General features: G+C 41.0%; 1 protein-coding gene across 1 annotated transcript in view; it reads right to left on the reverse strand.

Moving 5' to 3' along the window:
* CDCA7L (cell division cycle associated 7 like) overlaps positions 1–17,512 on the reverse strand; it is an 88,882-nt gene that overhangs the window by 20,015 nt on the left and 51,355 nt on the right. The window contains exons 3-7 of the mRNA XM_029589064.1: positions 14,716–14,811; positions 13,688–14,047; positions 12,847–12,921; positions 12,561–12,749; positions 3,864–3,998 (exon numbers count right to left, since the gene is read on the reverse strand). Coding sequence (XP_029444924.1) covers positions 3,864–3,998; positions 12,561–12,749; positions 12,847–12,921; positions 13,688–14,047; positions 14,716–14,811 — 855 coding nt within the window. The remainder of the gene's footprint in view (positions 1–3,863; positions 3,999–12,560; positions 12,750–12,846; positions 12,922–13,687; positions 14,048–14,715; positions 14,812–17,512) is intronic.

The following is a 17,512-nucleotide window of genomic DNA, read 5'->3' on the forward strand; positions in this document are numbered from 1 at the left end:
AGTCCTATGTACAGGAATGCTACAAAAAGTTAACTATGTGCCTTCTCACCATCCTTCAAGAATTTTGATTACAAATCTTTAAAAAGAAAATGCACCCAAAATACTTAACGACATCTTCAGCTGTTGAAGTGGCCTTCTGTGAAAAGCAGCTGCAAGATAATGCAAATCTCAGGACGATTCCTTCCTGCAGCTAACATCAGCTGGGAAAGCATCACTAATGTCAGCTCCTGAAACAATCATCCTGTGTCCAAATGAATTGCTATTACTCAGAAACAGACATATAAGAAAAGCAATTGTTGGCCATTAACAGAGTACAAATGATCCACAGTACACATCAAAGGACAGCCTCACGATCTGACTTTTAGTACGGGATGGTCACTTAAATTTTACAATTTTCAAAGAGATTTCTGCTGGTAAACAAGTCAGCTCTCAAGAAAGCAAAACAGTCAACCACACTCAAATACATCTCCTGGAAAATATGCCAAGGAGTTGGATACCTTTGCATAAAAGACATTCTAATACATGTATAATATATCACAAAAATTAAGGGATGCTTTTACTTAACTTCTACAGCCATGTAAACCCTATTTACTCAACATCTGAATGCAGTGGAGGAGTGTGCTAAAAACTCTTAATATATTCCTCATATGATGCATTTAATACTTCTCAATTGTCAGCAATCAAAACAGGGGCCAGAAGACCAGCTTGGTTGAAGGTCTTTGGGAAGAGGTGCATGAGAAGCTAGCTGATGCTCTGTATACTGGAAATCTTTTCAGAGATTAGGTCTACTGTTTGACCTTAGCAAAGATCATTTCTACACTACAAATGCTGTCAGCAGTTACCACAGAATAGAAATCCCACAATAGGAGGGGCCAAAAGCACAAGACCACAACAAAATCGACATCAAAGCAAGTCAGGCAGTACTCAAGGAATAGATGTTAACCTAGAATAAATCTGCGCTCTTCTCAAAAAACCAAGAATAGATTTTGACTATTATGGAGGTGAAGGCTTCAAATCTTCAATCTGCATTGATCCCTGATCACACTGAAATGGTGGGTACTGAAAATCATCAACAAGAGAGGTCACCTGAATTTTCAGTCTTCTCACTCATGAAGTCTCTCCCAAATAATTACAAGTCCTGCAGTTGAAACTCACCACTCTCCTAAAGCAAAGACAATTCAACCAGTTCCAGAACTGAGGAACAAAAAAAAAAAAAAAAAAAAAAAAAGGCTTACACTCAAAATTTTTCCTCAATCCAAAGAAAACAGGAGGTCTCCATCCAATATTAGACCTCAGGAAATTGAACAAGCATTTAAAGAGAGAAGTTCAAGATATAATTCTCCCACATCTAAAAATAAGACTAGCTTACTACTTTGGACTTGAAAGGTGTACACTCACACCCCCATCCATAGGGATCACAGGAAATTTCCAAGATTCAAAGTAGCATTATCAATGTTGTGTTCTTCCATTTGGACTGGCGGCAGCTCCAACATTTTTTCACAAAATGCCTTCCAGTTTTAGCAGCCTGCAAAAGCAAGGTTTTAGTATTTCCTTAGCTAAACGATTGACTAGTATCAGACAGTCCCTTTGAGGAAGCAGAAGCTTCCACTCACTTCACTCTGCAGTCTGTTTCATCATCAATTTCTAGGAGTTCAACCTCTCTCTAATTCATATGAGTATCATTGGACACCATAGCAGGAAAGGCTTTCCTGCCACACCAGATAATGGAAACCCTAGTTCAAGCAATTTACTATATCTCTCCATCCCAACAAGAACAGCAGCACGTCACTTCCTGAGGCCACATGGCAGCGACTGTTCATGTTCCTCCCTATTCTCGTTTTCATATGAAACAGATGCAATAGCACTGAAAATCCCAACTGAATCAATATGCCAGACTGCTGTCTCAAAAATCCATCAAAATCTTTCATAATTTAAAATTTTATATAAATTTCAAATCAGCCAAAACTACCAAGGCGGTTTACAATAAAATTACACACAAAAATTACAAAAAATAATAAAACAGAAAACAAACTCATAAAATTGCACATCCATTAACATGTTAATAGTCACCATATTCTGCAATGATATCCACTTCCAAATGGTGGACCCGGTCTTCGTACCTCCTGCATGGTCTATCTTTTCTAACCACAGATGCTTCCAGTTGAGGTTGGGGAGCACATTTCAGCAATCTTTACACTCAGGGAAATTGAACTCTAAGAACAGAGCTTGCATCCAAACCTACTAGAACTCTGAGCCGCTTTCAATGCTTTGAAAGTATGCCATCCAGTAGTGCAGATATGAATGGACAACCAAGTAGCGATGTGCTACATCAATAGGCGAACAGGCTTATACATTCTTTGTCAAAGAGGATGCAAATTGGGAAATTGCACAGAACATATTACTTCCCCTGAGCTACACCTTCCAGGCAGGCAAAATCAAATAGATATTATGAGCCACGGTCTTCAGCTCCATGATTGATCACTAAATGAGACCATAATTCTTCCATTAATTTTGGGTTGCAAATGCATCCTTAAGGTCAAAGAATTTTATTTTCTTTGCAACCTTCAGCTTGGGATTCCCCTTTTGTGTGGTTGATATAGTCATGCTTGTCCATGGAGAAAGTGAAGTTGCTTTCCTGTAACACGTGTTCTCTATAGATAGCTGGTCAATTCAGCCACACAATCCCATCCTCCTCCCCTAGAGTTATAGTATAGTTTGTGATTAAAACAGACTTTCGTGGGGCAGCTTTTATGGTTGAATTGTCTTGTCTACGGAGAACATCTGTTACAGGTAATGCAACACTGTTTTACTCATTGCCAGCTTTGAATTTCACTGGCAGAATTTCTGTAAACCAACTTATACAACTTCTATTAGCTTGTGGTGAGGGAACTGAGCTTAAAGTCCTATCCTTGCTTAAAATTGGTAACAATATATTCAAGTCTGAAGTATAACATAGTAAATGACATCAGATAAAGACTAGAGCTATTTACGGTTGTCATCGCAGTTCCGTGTGGGTTACCCCAAGCAACACAATGACAGTAGTATGACTGCTTTGTGCTTCCAGGAATGAACTGCCAGTCATGCAGGTTATCCAGTGTTTCATTCTCTCTCTCCAGAGATCCTATGTTTCTCTGTTTCTTTTCTTTTTTAATTACATTTCCATTTTAGTTCCCACCACCTCTGGAAGTACATTCCAGGCATCCACCATCTTGTGAAAAAAAATACTTCCTGACATTGCTTCTGAGTCTACCTCCTTGCAGTATCACAAGACCACCTGTTTTTACAATTTCTTTTCCACTGAAAAAGGTTTGCTTCTTCTGCATTAATATCTTTCAGGCATTTAAATGTCTGTATCGTATCGCTCCTCCCCCAAAACCTGGTCTCTCCTCATGCTTTATACCACATTCAAGAATCGGTGCCAGCTGAAGCACAGTACCACTTGCTCAGACAGAGATGTGAGCCTCCTACTCCAGGTCATGAACAACTTCCCTGTCTACCTGATCTTACTAAAAAAAAAAAATCATCCATTACTGAACTTGGCATTCTCACCTATATCTAAGTTACAATAGTAATATCTTGTTGCTATATCACTGCAAGCTGTATCATGTAACAACAGTTTATGAAATGACTTTTCTGAAATCAAGTCTCATGAAATGCTACAATACTTGTTCAGTGCATATGGTCCCATATCTTGCCACATTTCCACAGCACCTTTTAAACGAAAGCTCATGTAACTGTAGGACACCGAGTGAAATTGTCTTGTAGTCTTTTGAGCTCCTCCCTCTGTTTCCCAGCATGTATTGCATACTATAACTTGTTTATTAATATCTAGGTCATATTATAAAAAAAAGTTCTATACTTACCAAAACTTTGTCATATATTTTATCTTTTACTGTGACTGCAATGTTTTCCAATTCCTCGTCAGTAACATCTTCAACAGAACGAGCAGAAGAGTACTTGGATGACCTCCTCCTCCTCGTGTGTTCTTCACGTTCATGCTGTCAAATCAAAATTGAAGCATATGTCGCAGCAAGTAAACAACAAAAAACCCACACACACTATCGTTCATAATAGGCCACCAAATGTGTTTTTAACACTATTTATTGAATTTTTCACCCTAAATTTGTTGCTAATAAAATGAAGCTGATTACCTGCAAGAGACATCCTCTGTATAGAACAGTCCACCAGTCGCAGGAGCGGGTCACGGGACCCCAGCAGCGCGAAGCAGAACACGTTTTCCAGAACTTTCGGCAAAGGGTGAAAGCCTTTGCTGTACACGTGTGGGATTTGCTGCGCTGCAGCAGCCCCACTGGCCAGTCTGTTTCTGTTTAGCCAAGCCTATGGTGGGGAGAGAACTACCGAAAGGAGGAGCCAGGCTGCGTGCAGCTGGTGAACTGCTTTTTGTAGAGAGCACCTGTTAAAAAGGTAAGCGACTTCTTTTCTCAGAAGGCAGGTTCACCAGTCACACAAGTGAGAATCCCTAACTAAGGGTTCCCTTCCATTTAAATTAAAAAAAAACAAAAAAAAGCACAGAACAAGAAAATTGCCAGCAAGCAATTTTTTTTTATTTTTAAATAATGAACAAAAAATGGGGAAAACCCAAAATCATTAAAAAAAAAGTGCCCTAGAAAGGAAGGGGGTTTGGATTCTACCCCTCGAAAAGGCCATCAAGCATGGAGAGTCCAAAACTATCATCTCAATAAGTTTTGTATGTATTTTATCACTGTGATGTTGACTGTATCTGTTTTATATTATGCACCGCTTAGAGATTATTATTTAGCATGTAAAAACAATTCTGTTAATCTGTTAAATGAGAGGTTATGTTCAGATTGTGATGTAACTGAACTCCAAACCACAGTCTTGCACATCTACTCAAGAGAAGTAGGACCTAAAAAGGGCAGTTTAAGGGCACTTCCATATGTAAAAAGCATTTTAGCAACACAAATCAGTTGTCTGAAGTTTGCCCACCGTGTATGCTGATAAAAGCAAGCACAAGTTCCACAACACGCTTACTTTTATCTGCATTGTACTGGAGGCCTTCCTGGTGCAGAGTTAGGTCGGGGAAGAAAAGTTTGGATTTTCAGAATTATGCATGTAATTTTATTTAGAAAAGGTAGCCACAGAAATAGCAGGTACAAATCTTGGCAAAAATTGGTGCAAAGAGTACCTGCAGACTTTGCAGCTGTGTGGTAGTATGAAAATTGCTCCCTAAATGGACAACTAGTGCTACCATGGCTCTAACAGAGTGGGCCTCGACATGCCCCATCTAAGGTAAATCCTTCCCAGGTGCAAGTCTGCCATTGTATTGGAAATAGTGCAAGGTCTATTGGGGGGGTCAAAAAAAGAAAAGTCTGGAGTTTCTAAGGGCTTGAATCCACTCCAGATATAAGAGAGCAGCTCTTTTGCAATCAAAAGTATGACCAGCCTCTTCACCCTTATGGGCTCATGGCCTAGGAGAGAATGTTGGTAGGACAACTGACTAAGATGAAAGTTCTACACGACCTTAGGCAGGAACTTGGGATGCATATAACGCATCTCCCTCTTACGATGAAATCTAGTACACAGTGGATAAGTTGCTAGGGCCTGCGGCTTGCTGAGTCTGTGAGCTGAAGTGACTAGCAAAGAACAACCTTCCAGAACAGGCACTCAAGCTCACCAGAGTTCAGAGGCTCATAAACTCTTAAGAGGTAGAAACCAGAGGTCTACACCCTATCATTCCCAACCCCAAAATAGTACAGCACCACAGCTGACAAAACAAGGACTTGCAGAGCACAGCTGCTGCCCTTAGGTACATGCTCTCTCCTCTTGCTGGTAAATCTACCCCTGCATAGGGGGCTATCATCTGGATCAGTGGTTCTCAACCGGTGTGTCGCGACACACCAGTGTGTCGCCAAGCACCGGCAGGTGTGTCGCGGCTCCCGGTGTTCCACTGCCCGGCTTGTGGTTCCCTTCTCCCCAGGGGCGGGGCTGAAGAATGGAGAGAGGCTGCGCGCCACCGCTGGAGGCCAGGCCGACGGGACCGAAGAAAGAAAAGATGCTGTGCGCCGCTGCCGGCGGCTGAAGAGCGGAGAGACCTGCGCCCCGACGCTAGCAGGGCCGAAAAATGAAGAGACCTGCGCGCTGACGCCAGCTGGGTCAAAGAATGAAGAGACACGCGCCGCCGGCGGTGGCTGAAGAGTGGAGAAACCTGCGCGCCGACGTCAGCGGGGCTGAAAAATGAAGAGAAGCTGCGCGCCGACGTCAGTGTGGCCGAAGAACGTAGAGATGCTGTGCACCATTGCCGGCGGCTGAAGAGAGAGAGACCCTGTGCACCTTGAGAGGTCAGGCCAGAGGCAGCTGAGAAGTGGAGGCCAGGCTTATTGGGCCAAACAACGAGAAGAAGCTCCATGTGAGATTGTGTGCCTGTGGTAGAATGGGTGCATGAGTGAGAGCTTGTGTGTGAGTGTGGTAGAATGGGTGCATGAGTGAGAGCTTGTGTGTGAGTGTGGTAGAATGGGTGCATGAGTGAGAGATTGTGTGCCTGTGGTAGAATGGGTGCATGAGTGAGAGCTTGTGTGCCTGTGGTAGAATGGGTGCATGAGTGAGAGCTTGTGTGTGAGTGTGGTAGAATGGGTGCCTGGGTGCATGAGTGAGAGCTTGTGTGCCTGTGGTAGAATGGGTGCATGAGTGAGAGATTGTGTGTGAGTGTGGTAGAATGGGTGCCTGGGTGCGTGAGTGGCAGCTGTGTGTGTGTATGTGTTTGTGTTGGAATGCATGCCTGGTTGCATGAGTGAGAGCTTGTGTGCCTGTTGTAGAATGGGTGCCTGAGTGTGTGAGTGGCAGCTTTGTGTGCATGTGGTAGAATGGGTGCATGAGTGAGAGCTTGTGTGTGTGGTACAATGGGTGCATGAGTGGCAGTGTGTGTGGTAAAATGGGTGCATGAGTGGCAGTGTGTGTGGTTGTAAGTGACAGAATATGTATGAGATTGTATGTAAGTGACAGAGCATGTGTGTGATTGAGAGAGACTGGTCAGGGAGGTGACTGGTATGTGTGTGTGAGGAAGAGATACTAGCTAGGGAAGTTACTAGTCTGTGTGAGACAGAGACTGGTTGTCACTGGTTGTGGGCCTTAAGGAAGAGGACTGTGAGGACAGAGCTTCAGCAGCCACTGCTGCTTCTGGTGGTGCTATTGGTCTGCAAGGGAAAGGAGTAGGAGAGTTGCTGGAGAGGGTAAGTAAAGGAACCTTTTTAAGTTTATTTTTCTTGATTGACTGCCATTTTAATTATTGGGTATTATGTGATGTGTCTGCTGTTTTGAAATATTTTGATATTTAGACAATTTTTATTAATTTTTATGAGTTTTTATTTGTTGGATGTTATTCTGTTCATCAGCTGTTTTGTAACATTTATTAGTATAGTTTTACAATTATTTCTAAGTGGGTATCTATAGCAGCTTGGCTTGTTCTGTTTTCCCACTAGGAGGTGGTAAATAACTGTCTTTTCATAAGGAGGGGTATTGTGCCTGCCAGTAAAGAGTTTGTTTTGCTTTTACTGAGATGTCATCAGATCCAGAATATCTTTTTTGTATGGTGAGCTGTACGGGTAATGCCCTAGTTCTGCTCTGCACCCATTTTTGGGGGTCAACGTGGTTCCTGAGGATGCAGAATGTATATTTACATTTTGTCCCGTGACGGTCACATGTTCAGTGTGTCACGCATGTGAGAACCATCTGCCAGGTGTGTCCCGGCCGAAAAAAGGTTGAGAACCACTGATCTGGATTACAACTACACTGATGTCCTGTAATTCACCAGAAGGCTTCAAGTGAAGCAATGCTGAATGAACCCAACAAGTAGAGGATGTACAGTGATGAGATTTCTGTCTATATATTACTGACAAGCAATATATAGACAGACCCCAACAAATATGGAAGTCCAGGTGGCAACAGTGTCTGCCAGGATGTAATCTTTTCCCACCAAGCATGTGTACTCCATGGTTATAACAAAGGAAGCAAGAGCATGTTCCTCCCTGCTGGTTAGGCAGAACATGACCTGATTATCTGCTTGGAAAAGGACAATTTTGATGGCCATCTAATTTATAAAAAGCCTTTAGAGTATTAAGGGTTGTTCTTAACCAGACGATTTTTGTAGTGATTTCTTCTGAAGGGTCCAGGGGCCTTGGATATGAAGCCTCTTCGTAAGTGGGCTCCCCATCCCAAGTTGGATACATCTCCGGTAACAAAGGTTTGAGGAGAAATAGATTCACTGTTTGAGGTATTAGCAAATTTGAATGGGAGAGCTGTCCTGACAGGGAGTCTAAGCTGCAACACAAATGCTATCCTGAAGACTTTGCAAGGCTTAATTCTATGGAGACTAAGGCCCACCTTGCCTAACTCATATGGAAATAAGCCACAGGAGTCACAGGCTGTGAAGAAGCTATTAGGCCCAGCATCTGTAACAGACCAAGCTGATGTCTGTTGTCTCTACATTATCTGACTCACTAAAGCCACAATGTTGTTTGCTCTATTGGTAGGAAGATACCCAGTGGCCCAAGTCAAAACTAGCAAAACCCTAATGAATTCAGATTGAGGCCACAGCTTTAAATAATACTTGGGGTAACTATAGCAGCCGCAAAACCCAGATGATTCACATCATTTGCCTTTGACTGAGGTGTGTTCTTTATCAACTGATCATCCAGATGGATTCCCAGGTTTGCAAAGAGAAGCCATGACGACAACCTGACATTTGGCAAAAACATGTGTAAAAATTGCAGTGTTCATACAACAAATCTGTGATAATCTCTGTGGGAACAGGCCTTCTGAAGATCCAGTGAAGAAAGCCAGTTTCTTCTTTCTAAATGTGGAATAATGATGTTCAGGGAAATCTCACTTTTCTTTTCAGAAAAATGTGTTCAAGGCCCTTCAATCTCGAACAGGTCTGCATCCTCCTGTTTTTGGGGACCAGGAAACACTGAACATAAATCCCTGCTTCTCTTCTGCAGTGAGACAAGTTCAACTACTTTAGCCAGTGCAAGGGAAGAGACTGCCAATCAGAATATGTCCTGGTTTTGTAATCAATAGATGTACTCTGTAGTTTATGATCCAAAAAGTCCAGTTGTCAAACTCTCTCTTACAGGAAGGTCCTCCAAAACTGACTATGTGACTGTCATTCCTGGATCCAGTCAAAACCTCAACCCTGGTTTTGACTGGATGGCAGTATACGGTTTTGAGTTCTTTTGATCTGGATGGTATGATCTTCGGTTCCGTTAGCATCTATTTTGAGAAAGAGACTGCTTCTTCAGGAAACTATGCTGGTTTCTTCAAGATGCCAATGTCAGCTCAAATGTGCAAGTAAAGAGGGCTTGAAGCATGGAATAGTGATCTTTATGTTATCTAATACTTCCTTAACCTTATCTGCAAAGGTCCCTGCCAGATGGCACATCAGTAGAAGTTTTCTGTACATCTTCACAAAGTTCTGATGCTTGCAGGCATAAATCAGCAAGAGTCAATAGCCAGTACAGAAGCTCTTCATGCCATGTCACACAAAGGTCATGCAAACTAGGTCTTTCTTGCATTCTTCACAACTTTCCACGAAATCATGAAATTTGTTTTGCATTACGGGGGAGATAAATTTAGCAAGACTATCTTCCAAAAAGGTATACAAATATTCAACCATGTAGGGGTTGGCAAAATATGAGAAACCATAGCACAGCATTTTGATAACTCCCAATAAAGTCCAAGGTCTTAAGTTCATGACCTGGAGATAGCAAGGAAAGGGTCACTACTTTTGGCACTTTTGAGGGTAGATTCAAACCACCAGGCTGATGTGGCAGCTAATCAAAACTTGATAATGCTAGGACATGGCATATTATGTCTACTTTCTCATTCAGAATATGTTATCTAAGGTCTCGCACATGCTGGAAGAGAGAAGGTAGCTAGGTGTTGCCACCAACTCTTTCAGGGCAGACCTTAGCCATTCTTTGAATCAATCCAGTGAATAAAACTTCCTCATGTAGATAAGGCCAGCTGCAGGTGCCACTGCTTCTACCACCGCTGCCGTTCCCACTGGGCTTGAACGTACTGATAGCCCGGCGGCAACGGCAGCAGGGAAGGAAGAGCAGCGGGAGAGACCGGGAGCACGCAACACACCTGCCGGTGCTTGGCGACACACCGGTTGAGAAGCGCTGTTCTAGGGAATTACAGACCAGTGAGTCTGACATCTGTGCCAGGCAAAATGGTAGAAACTATTAAAGAACAAAATTGCTGAACATATAGACAAGTATAGTTTAATGAAACAAAGCCAACATGGAATTAGCCAAGGGAATTTGCCTCACAAATTTGCTAAATTTTTTTGAGGGCATAAACAAACATGTGGATAAAGGTGAGCCAGTTGATACAGTGTATCAGGATTTCCAGAAAGCATGACAAAGTCGCCCATGAGATATTTCTTAAGAAATTAAAAAGTCATTGGATAGGGGGCAGTGTCCTATGTATTGTGGATTGCCAACTGGTTAAGAGATAGAAAACAGACAGTAGGGCTAAATGGTAAATTTTCCCAATTGAAAAAGGTGAATAGTGAGTGCCCCAGAGATCTGTTCTGGGACTACTGCTTTTTAATATATTTATAAACAACTTGGAAATGGGAACAAGTGAGGTGATCAAATTTGCAGATTACACAAAATTATTCAAAGCTGTTAAAAAGATAATTGTGAGACATTGCAAAAACTGGGAGAGTGGGCATGCAAATGGAATTTAATGTAGACAAGTGCAAAGTGATGCACTTAGGGAAGAGTAACCCAAATTATAGCTACACAATGCAAGGTTCCACATTAGAAGTCACCACTCAGGAAAAGGATCTAGATGTCATCGTTGAATATACGTTGAAATGTCCTGCTCAGTGAGCAGCAGCAGTCAAGAAACCAATAGAATGCTAGGGATTATTAGGAAAGGACTGGAGAATAAAACAGAGAATATCATAATGCCTCTATCGTTACATGGTGCGACCTCATCTTGAGTATTGTGTGCAGTTCTGGTCGCCACATCTCAAGAAAGATATAGCAGAATTAGAAGAGGTACAGAGAAGGACGACCAAGATGATAAAGGAGATGGAACAATTCCCCTATGAAGAAAGGCTAAAGAGGTTAGGACTCTTCAGCTTGGAGAAGAGTAGCTGAGGGGAGATATGATAGAGGTCTATAAAATAATGAGTGGAATGGAACGAGTAAACGTTAATCAGTTGTTTACTCTTTCGAAAAGTACAAAGACCAGGGGACACACAATGAAGTTACTAGGGAAAACATTTAAAACTAATGAGGAAATTTTTTTTTTACTCAACACATAACACTGGGCAACAATGAAAGTGTTACTGACCTAAAAAGGTCCTACTCTGTAGTATCTTGATGTGCTGAACACAAATATGACCATGAAAAGTTTTTATTGGCTCTCGTTTTGAAGATATTTAATATAGTTCACCTTCTATGTTTAGTCATGTAAGTTTATCCAGTAGGACTGTAAATAAGCCTAGAAGGATGTAATATTGCATCATATTGCATAATACCATCATGCACACATCATCCAGAGTTTATTATATCATTTTCTGATGCAATGCAGTTCTACTGCCATGCTGCTGCTGAGTAAGCTGACGTCAGCAGTGTACTATATGAAGCCCAGTCAGAAAGGGTGAGCATTTGAAATATTCATGCTTGCTGACTACTGCTGGACACTCCGCAGAGATGCTCCCAAACAGGTGTACAAGAGACAAGCAAAGAAATCTAAGACGTAGTCTATGACTTCATTTTTCAAACGGTATTAACCGTAGGTCTCCTACTATTGGCATACAATTCAAGATGTAATTATATTATTGCATATTACAAAAACTAGAGCCAATTTTGTATTTTCACAGTCACATTTGTGTTAGCACATGGAAATGTATAAGAATTGAGTAATTTCATTTCCGTAACATGACGACTTTTGTGAAAATTTGTTGCCCAGTGAAATTCTGCAAGTTGTTGCCAGAGTATTTGGTGAAAACTATTAGTGTAGCTGTGTTTAAAAAAGGTTTGGACAAGTTCCTGGAAGAAAAGTCCATTAAGTTAAAGTTGCAGAAATCCACTGCTTATTCTTGGGATAAGAAGCTTGGAATTATGTACCCCATTGGTATCCTGCCAGGTACTTATGACCTGGACTAGCTAATGTTGGAAACCGGATACCGAGCTTGATGGACCTTTTGTCTGACCCAGTATGGCAAGTCTTATGTTCTTATTCCAGGCAACTGTTTGGAGTGTCTCTCTCCTGATGCAAGGGAATAAAGGGCAAGCACATGCTTCTTCTTAACAACGATCATAAAGAAAACAGGTTTGCCAACAGCAGTTTACAGGTAAAGCAGAGTACGGCAGTATAGCATTTTATGGGGTGATGTTTCTGCAGAACTGCTACTGGGCAGGGCAAGGGGAAACCACTCAAACACCTCATCAGAAGCCAACTATTTTCCAGTCAGTTCCTAGTCTACAGGCCCCTCCTTTCCTTTTACTTTTCAGGCAAAAAGGACACATTGCATCTCTAGACAGGCACTTAAACTGAATAAATACCTCACTTAGAGTTCTCTTCAAGAGATTTTTTCTCCTGCATCTGTCCAGATGTTCAGCAAATCTGACAGCAGACATCGTAAAATTCTCCAGGGCAAAGTTCTCCGGTGGGCGCGCACTCCTGGTGGGATTAGTGCGACGCTCAATCTGGCCTCCTTCCGTGAACACCTTCCTCGGTGTCTTCTTCTGTTTCTAGAGAGACATCAAAATGAAAGTCTGCACTGTCACCCCTCTTTTTCAGAGGCTGGGAATTACAGACAGACGTGTTCTTTCAGTTCATGTAACTTACAGAAGGGGTGGCACTGGGCATTTTCATTGGAAACAGCTCAGGCATGGAGTTCAGTTCTGCAAATAACTGGGCAAGCTGAAGTAAGAAAACAAAAAAAAAAAAAAAACAGACGCACTGTATTAAAACATCCATAATGAAGAATTTTAAATATGGCCAACAATGGACCTAAGAAACTAGACTTAGTTCTCTTATAACAATTGGTGCTTCTAGAAATGGTCATCATTTTCCTGGATCCTTCTTCTGTGGTGGGTAGAGGGTGGACGTTATCACTAAAATAAGCCCAAAGCTGTCTGACTGCAGTTGTAAAGCAAGTAAAACATTTGTTTCATATTCAGATATTCTTCTGAGCCAACTTCTATCATTTCCTTTCTACAGAAGATTAATTAGGCATACAAGATCTCATTTAAAAAAAAATTTCTCCCTGTTTAGAGAAAGGAAGGAAGAAACCCTTTCAAATGCTGGGTCTGCAGTACATTTGTCTCATCCAACTTATTCCAAATTCTTGTTTTCAGTGGTGTGGTACACAGTAGTTTAGAACAGCAGCTACAAGCAAATAGTTAGAAACAAAATGTGGAATATAGACTTGCTATTCTTCTCCTGCCTGTGTCTTAGGAAGATCAGAACATAAGGGATGCAATGTAAAGAAGAAACATTTGCAAGCAAACAAAAAAAAAAAAAAAGTAGTATTTGTGAAATGACGACATTTACCCTCTCAACAAAACTAGCCATAAGCGCAACCATGACACATCTAAACAAACACTGGGATAGATCTGCACTTTACATGTGAAATAAACCATGCCGTACAATAGAAATGCATTTCTAATCACGTCGCACCACTTACCATGGCTTTGTTTTCCTTAATATTCATTGCCCTCTTAAGCAAAGCACTGGAAGTTTCTTTGTTCATCTCACTGTCCTCTTCTGAGTCGGATCCAAAGGCCTCTGTCATTTTCTTCCCCTTTTTGTTACTTTTCCTGCTTCCAAAGACTTGGGACTTCTCGTTTTTATGCCCTAGCTTGGAGTATGCCAAGTCATCCTTGTTCCTCCTCACTGTTTTGTTCATGGTTTTAAAGGGGAACTGAAAGGCCACCTGAAGACCAAAGCTGCTTCTCTTGGGGGGAGTCTCGTCTTCCTCCTCTTCACTGCCAGTTAATCTATCATCATCCGTATTCTCTTCATCACTTACTTCTGACTCCATGAGCTAAAAAAAAAAAAAAAAAAAAAAAAAAAAAAAGGTGCGTCACTGTTACCCGTACCCTTGCTTCTTTTTACACAAACACACAAGTCAGAGTCTTTCTAAGATGTTCCTTTCTTTGCCTACAGGACGTACAAGAAAGCAATGAAACAAAAGCTTCCATAAAGCTGCCGCCTCCCTGTACAGTTTGCAGGGGGTGCAGAGCAATGCTCTGCACCCCCTGCAAACAATTAACACTTCTGTTGCTTCTGGCTCTCGTCATTCACCCAACTATTCCCCTCAAACATTCAGTTCTTACTTTGCTATGAATGAAGTTTACGAACATAGAGACTCTTGAACTTAAGACTCACCAGCTACCCCCCCCCCCCCCCCCGTCACTTCAGAGCCAGTTTAAAGCCTTTTCATTACACAGTATCTGTTTCTGCCTGCAAGTACAGTTAGCAAGCTCCACTTATATACGGAGAGCACATTGGAACACTTATTAAAGAAAAAGCAGGCTATAAATATACCATGGTTATTATCCTTCTCTTGTTCTTTGTAAAAATGAAAGCATTTCAGAAGATTCTTGCAAATTATTAGACAGATGCTGTAAAAACAACATAGTGGCGGCTTTGCACTGTTCAGGTCATGACAAAGTTTAAGCTTTGAAAAGCTGCTGAGAAAATGCTGTTTACCTCCGGTTCGCTTGGCATAAATCCTTCAAAATCCTCACTTTCCGATTCTGTATCTTCCGTAAAAATCTTCTGGAGCTCGTCAGAGATGTACCTGGGCTGAAATCAAAAGATCCTGATGCTCAAGTGCACAAGGAAAGAGCGCGCGCGCACACACACACACACACAAAGTATGCAATGACTGTGACAAATTTAAAAGAACCAATTCAAAACTAACTGGACCTGTTACTGGCTTCTAACACTATAGTTACACACGATGACTTCAATGAAATGGACAAGTTGCCCGCCTCCCCGCCCATGTAAAACCTGTACCATATAAGACAATCAAAGGAGCCACCATTTCACTTACAACTGTGTGCAAAGGTTTAGGCACCCATGGTCAAACTACCAGTATATGTTTCAATGAATCTCTAAGTGAAGAGCAGCTGACAATCTATGCAAGGCTAAACAGGACATCTTTCTGCAAAATGTTAAAGCTAAATTTACTGATTTTAACAGACTGAAAAATAAAACCCTGAATATGGCATGTGCAAAGGTTCATATATTACTACTTTTTATTTTAAGTTATTAAGGCCCAAAAGGTTAATTAATTTAAGACCATTCCACAGCTGAACAAATACTCTGACCCAGTTAATCTCTCAGATTATGATTCTTTTTCTACTTTCAAAAACCATAGGCTCCTCAAAGCAGTGGTCAGAGTATTTCAAAATGAAGATAATTCATTCTTACAAAGCAGAAGGCAGCTCTATATTTATTTATTTATTTTTATATACATATAAAAAAGTGTAACCCCCTGACAGGGCAAATAAAACTGAGGTGTCTGATGCCTGTTTTGGAGCGAAACACCAGTCTCTTGCTGGGTTAACTAAAAATATGGTCAAACAGATGGAGTAGTGGACCCAAGGGCATTATTGTCCAAGCTGGAAAGGGAGAGATAACCGCACCTGCCTCCTCCTCTGTGACCCCCTCCGACTACTCCCACCAAACCTTGAACACAGCATTATATGGTGTTAAGAATATCTCCTCTAGAGTATCTCCTTACCCAACCCTCTTAGAGAGGACAGAGCCCCACCAAACATTCCAGCCAAAACCTTCCCATTATTTAACATACACCACGTTCTTTTACCACACCCTCTGTCATCTAGTGGTCATTCGATGTAATTGTCTCATCAGTACTTTCCCATAAGGCAGGGGTGGCCAACCTTTCAGGCACCAAGAGCCAGGAAATCAGGATGCACAGTACCAAAGTGCCTCACAATTCAAAAGATGAAGGGTTGTTGGGGGTTGGAGGCCCCCCTCCTAATAGTATCTCTCCTCTCAATCCCCCCCATCAGTCTCTTTCTCAAGCCCTCTACCTTGTCCCCACCAGTCTTTTGTCAATCTTATTCTGCTCCCACTAACCTCTCTTAATCCCCCAAGTCTCTCACAAATCCTTCCACCCTGTCTCCCCAAGTCTTTCAATCCTCTCATCCTATTCCCACCAAACTCTCACTCCTCCCACCTTGTCTCCACTGCCTTCTCAATCTCACACCCTGTCCCCACTTGTCTCTGGTAAATAACACAAAGGCTATAAAATGGCCCTTGTACTTAATGAACAATATAGCACGATAAGGACACCAATTAACAATATACCATATTACAACTGCATCAAGTTTAACATGCATATAATCAACTATCTTCACAAATTGAAAATGTTTTATATATATATATATATATATATATATATATATATATATATATATATATATATATATATATATATAATACCCAAAACTAAAGTATTTGGGAAAGAAAAAGCACTATTGCTTCTTATTGAATGAATTCAAAAGATTGCATTATTCAATTAAAAATTCTTTATACTTTATTGGAAATATAACATTATATTTAACTCCTTTATAAAACCTACCTACATCTAATACAAATTGTTTGGACTACTCAATTTAGATCACACTGTCAATGTCCACAAACATACAATCTTAAATTCCACCCTCAAATCTATGCTGCCTCTAATCGCAACTCTATCCCTCATTCACCCAAACCCCCCCAAAAAATAGATCTTTTACTTCAGTATGGTTATTGGTCTTCTTTCGTGAGAAACACCTCTAGATTTTCCAACCTCTATGTTTGATGTAATTTATTACTACTTAATAATGTGTATGAGACCAAGTCAAAAGGCTTGGTCTCAAATAACCCTTTCTAGCGTTCACACAGATGGTCCTCAGGTCTTCTTAGCAGGTGTCCCACTTCAGTTTTGGGTATTTTATGCTAATTTCGCCATGGGTAAAGGCCCTGCACGTGAGGCCTAAGACAGTTAAGTCTGCAATTTCTACAAGAAAACACACTATAAGCAGGGACTTAATCAGCAGACAAGATGGACAAAATTGTAGGGAAAAAGCTATCAACTGGAATCTGAAATATATCCCATAATTAACATAGGGCCTTACCCATTGGCCCATTTCCTTCTTTCCAATGTTATGAAGGTAAAAGTGTCAGGTTCAATGCCCCTATATATAAGCAAAAAAAAAAACTAAATAAGTAAAAGAACCTATCCCTCAGATTCAAAGTATTAAAATAAATTTAAAAATAATGAACCCAATGTATTATATTACACAATTTTATATAAAACAGAACATACTAAACATGTCACAAACTATAATAAAGGCACACCTTCTTGGTACTAGGTCCTACCCAAAACAGTGGTTTTAGGTTTGTAACGGCTTGTGCCGGTTAGGTAATATTTGGGTATATTGCAATGGGTAATCAGGATTATGAAAATAGCCCTTGTTAGCATTTTAACAGC

This window comes from Rhinatrema bivittatum, chromosome 2, assembly GCF_901001135.1.
Source record: "Rhinatrema bivittatum chromosome 2, aRhiBiv1.1, whole genome shotgun sequence".
NCBI classification, from domain to species: Eukaryota; Metazoa; Chordata; class Amphibia; order Gymnophiona; family Rhinatrematidae; genus Rhinatrema; species Rhinatrema bivittatum.